This window comes from Triticum dicoccoides, chromosome 1A (assembly GCF_002162155.2).
Source record: "Triticum dicoccoides isolate Atlit2015 ecotype Zavitan chromosome 1A, WEW_v2.0, whole genome shotgun sequence".
NCBI lineage: Eukaryota > Viridiplantae > Streptophyta > Magnoliopsida > Poales > Poaceae > Triticum > Triticum dicoccoides.
The window spans coordinates 482,051,066-482,054,016 of record NC_041380.1 but is presented as its reverse complement, the minus strand read 5'-3'; the positions used below and the strand labels follow the sequence as shown (position 1 = coordinate 482,054,016).

General features: G+C 47.0%; 1 protein-coding gene across 1 annotated transcript; it reads left to right on the top strand.

The window, feature by feature from the left end:
* The first annotated feature begins 350 nt into the window (after positions 1 to 350).
* On the top strand, positions 351 to 2,472 carry LOC119304858. Its single transcript, XM_037581619.1, has 4 exons — positions 351 to 449; positions 590 to 731; positions 1,868 to 1,992; positions 2,079 to 2,472. The coding sequence occupies exons 1-4, from the start codon at positions 433 to 435 to the stop codon at positions 2,215 to 2,217; spliced, it is 423 nt and encodes a 140-aa protein (XP_037437516.1). The 5' UTR covers positions 351 to 432; the 3' UTR covers positions 2,218 to 2,472.
* Positions 2,473 to 2,951: the final 479 nt, after the last annotated feature.

Genomic DNA, 2,951 nt, shown 5'->3' with positions numbered 1-2,951 from the left:
GAACCCTAGTTTCCGCCGCCCCCTTCCTTGCCACGGGCGAGACGACAACCCTGGGAGGCCGCCCCCTCCTTGCCGCGTCGAGAACGGGGTTTGATCGGTGGTAGGGAAAAAAGCTCGACGGCGGCGAAGATCGCCCAGGGAGAACTCGGCGAAACCCTAACTAGAGGGAAGTATTCAGTATCAGGTCCGCATGCAGATGAGCTCGCGTGCAGAGATGGATTTTCGGAAAAAAGGAACCTACCGAAATCTCCACAGTTGGGCCGAAAAAGTCCAAGATCAAGAGCTGCACTGGGCCGGGCCTGCTCGCAAGATTATAAGTTGGCGCACCGCACCGCACCTCCCGGACAGCGCTAAAAACCGCTCTCCCCACCCAATTTCCCCTTCTTCTCGGTGGAGGCGAACGACGAACCCTAACCGCGCGAGGAATAAGGAATGCCCAGACCCGCAAGGTACGCTCACCAAATCCCACCGAAATTTCCAGTCTGCAATCCAATCGATGGTTTGTGTGTGGGGTGGGGGTGGGGGTAGCGGCCGGCGGTGGTGATTCGTGACGGACTTTTTATCCTAATGCATAACCAATTGTTCGCAGGACGGCGACGATGGCGGCGGTTCGGTGCGCGGCGAGGAGCCTCGGTGGCTCACTGCTCCAGCGAACGCAGGCGGCGGTCGCGGAGGAGGGACGCCGGCTCGTGCCAAGCAGGTTCATGCGCTCCCGCCAGCTCTCCACCAAGGTATCTGAACCAAAATTTGCATATTTTTTCACATGATCTATCTCACGTCATCCACGATGTAGCCAGCCATAATCGAATTCTTTGCAATCGAAACAGCAGCATGCGTGTGTCTCTTGTATTGGCTACTACTAGAAACAAGAGCAAAGTTACTTACTTAGCGTCATCATGTATACCAGTACTTGTTTTAACCTGACCTGAACCTATACATCCTGACCTAGTGCTGCTTGTAGCAACAGGAGGTACTGCATGCTAATCATATCATTAGGCAACCTTATCGGTTGATCTGATCATGAATTTTTATGCATAAGATCGATTGATGTTGTGTTGCTGATGTTTTGATATCTTGAACCATCTCCTCTTCTTCTTGCTTCACTTACTAGTTAGTACTCCCTCTGTAAAGAAATACAGAGTATAAGATCGTTTAGATCACTATATTAGTGATATAAACGGTCTTATATTTCCGTACTAGTCAATAGTTTGTTTCCAAAGCACACACGCACACACTGCCAATTGATCCACTAGCCCAACATGATTTATGTTTCTCACGACATCAAGGATCGATGTAGCCTGTGATAATTGAATTATGTGCAATTGAAACAGCAACACACATGTGTCTCTTGTATTACCTACCATAAAAAATGAGCAAAATTACTTGCTTATCATGGTCATACTAGTCTAACCTGACGCCTGACGAACTAGCAACAGGACTACATTGGAATCATATCACTAAGCAACCTTATTTTCCTGGTTGATCGGAGCATGACTTTTTACTCACCCCTTTAGCAAATACTCCGTTATTACTTGTCGCTCAAATGGATGTATCTAACATTTAAATACATCTAGATACATTCATTTGAGCGACAAGTAGTTTCGGACGGAGGTAGTAATTAATTGCATCACATAAAGATGGATGTTGCTGTGGTTTCGCATCTTCTTCTGCTTCATGCACATCCTAGCTAGTATGATTCTGTGACATCATTTGTCCAAATCGGGCAAGTGTGATTCTGTGACTAGTAGCTACACGTGCACCATGCTTTCTTAACTGACAGACAAGACATTATCCTTCTTAATTATTTACCAGCCACAGTCAGCGCTTGTACTTAATGATTGATGATGCAAAGTGTGTATAAATCCAGCATGCTGGCAAGATCCCGAAGGAACTGGAGCCGTCTGAAGTGGACGCTCAGTATAAGCTGGCGAGGGCGAAGCTGGGTGCAACGTTAGATAAGTTGGAGAAGGAACAGGCAGATAAGACTATGTTGTACGTAGAGGATCAAACTTGATATATGTTGTACGACAGGAGTTGGTACATATATTCTCATTTGACCTACCTCGTTCTACCTGCAGGCGCTTGAAATCCATCGGACGTGCGATTGACGGCGTGATCAATGGAGTTGTCAAGTTGGCAGCTTTCTGTATGGTTACTGCTGTTGCTTTTGGTGGCGAAGGGGTAGAAGCACAGGCTGTTACCAAGGGAAGCCAGTGAAGACAAGATGGAACAATGAGAACCAAAGATGGCCCAGCTTGTTTTAAGTTCAATTATGACCTCTGCAGTTTGGCTATCATGTTATTATATCTCTTATCTGTCTATCTAGTGAGTACTGTAGATTGATCCGAACATACTTGCGTAACTGGTATGGTCACTGGCATGCATGGTTGGTGTTATTGGCTTCTGTCTTGAAGTGATTGTAATGAACTTAGAAGTGTTCACTTTCTGAAACTAATTGTGTGACGTCTTGTACAGATCCTTTCACTTCATGACTGCCCTGTTTTTTTTTCTCCTGTCGTCAAACTGTGGGCTTGTCTTGACCTAGTCATCTCCAAGTGCCTTTTATCTATGAAGCACCGATACGGCGACACCGATACAGCGATACGGGATACGGCAATTTCTAGAAACATCAATACGGCGATACGGCAAGTATATATAAATAATTAATAAAATGACATGTAATAAAGGCAAAACATAATACAATGTGTGAGATGAGATCAAAATACTAGCCCATTGGTTGCAGCCAAGCGCATAGGATATAGGACACGACAAGCAGCCAAGCACGGACGCGACGCAATCATACCTTGTTGTTGCTGGCGACATGCGTCGGCGACAGAGAAGACTCAAGTCACTCCATGCGGCGGCAAGGCGAGCCGGCAGGGTGGAGAGGCGATTCAAGGCGGCGGCGGCAACGAGCTACTGCAGGCGGCGGCGGCGGCAGCGCACTGCCT

Bases quoted from the DNA above. Each gene is read 5' to 3' on its own strand.
- LOC119304858 (XM_037581619.1), top strand. The intron at 732-1,867 runs GTATCTGAACCA...GTATAAATCCAG, and splicing joins CCCGCCAGCTCTCCACCAAG to CATGCTGGCAAGATCCCGAA. The intron at 1,993-2,078 runs GTACGTAGAGGA...TTCTACCTGCAG, and splicing joins CAGGCAGATAAGACTATGTT to GCGCTTGAAATCCATCGGAC.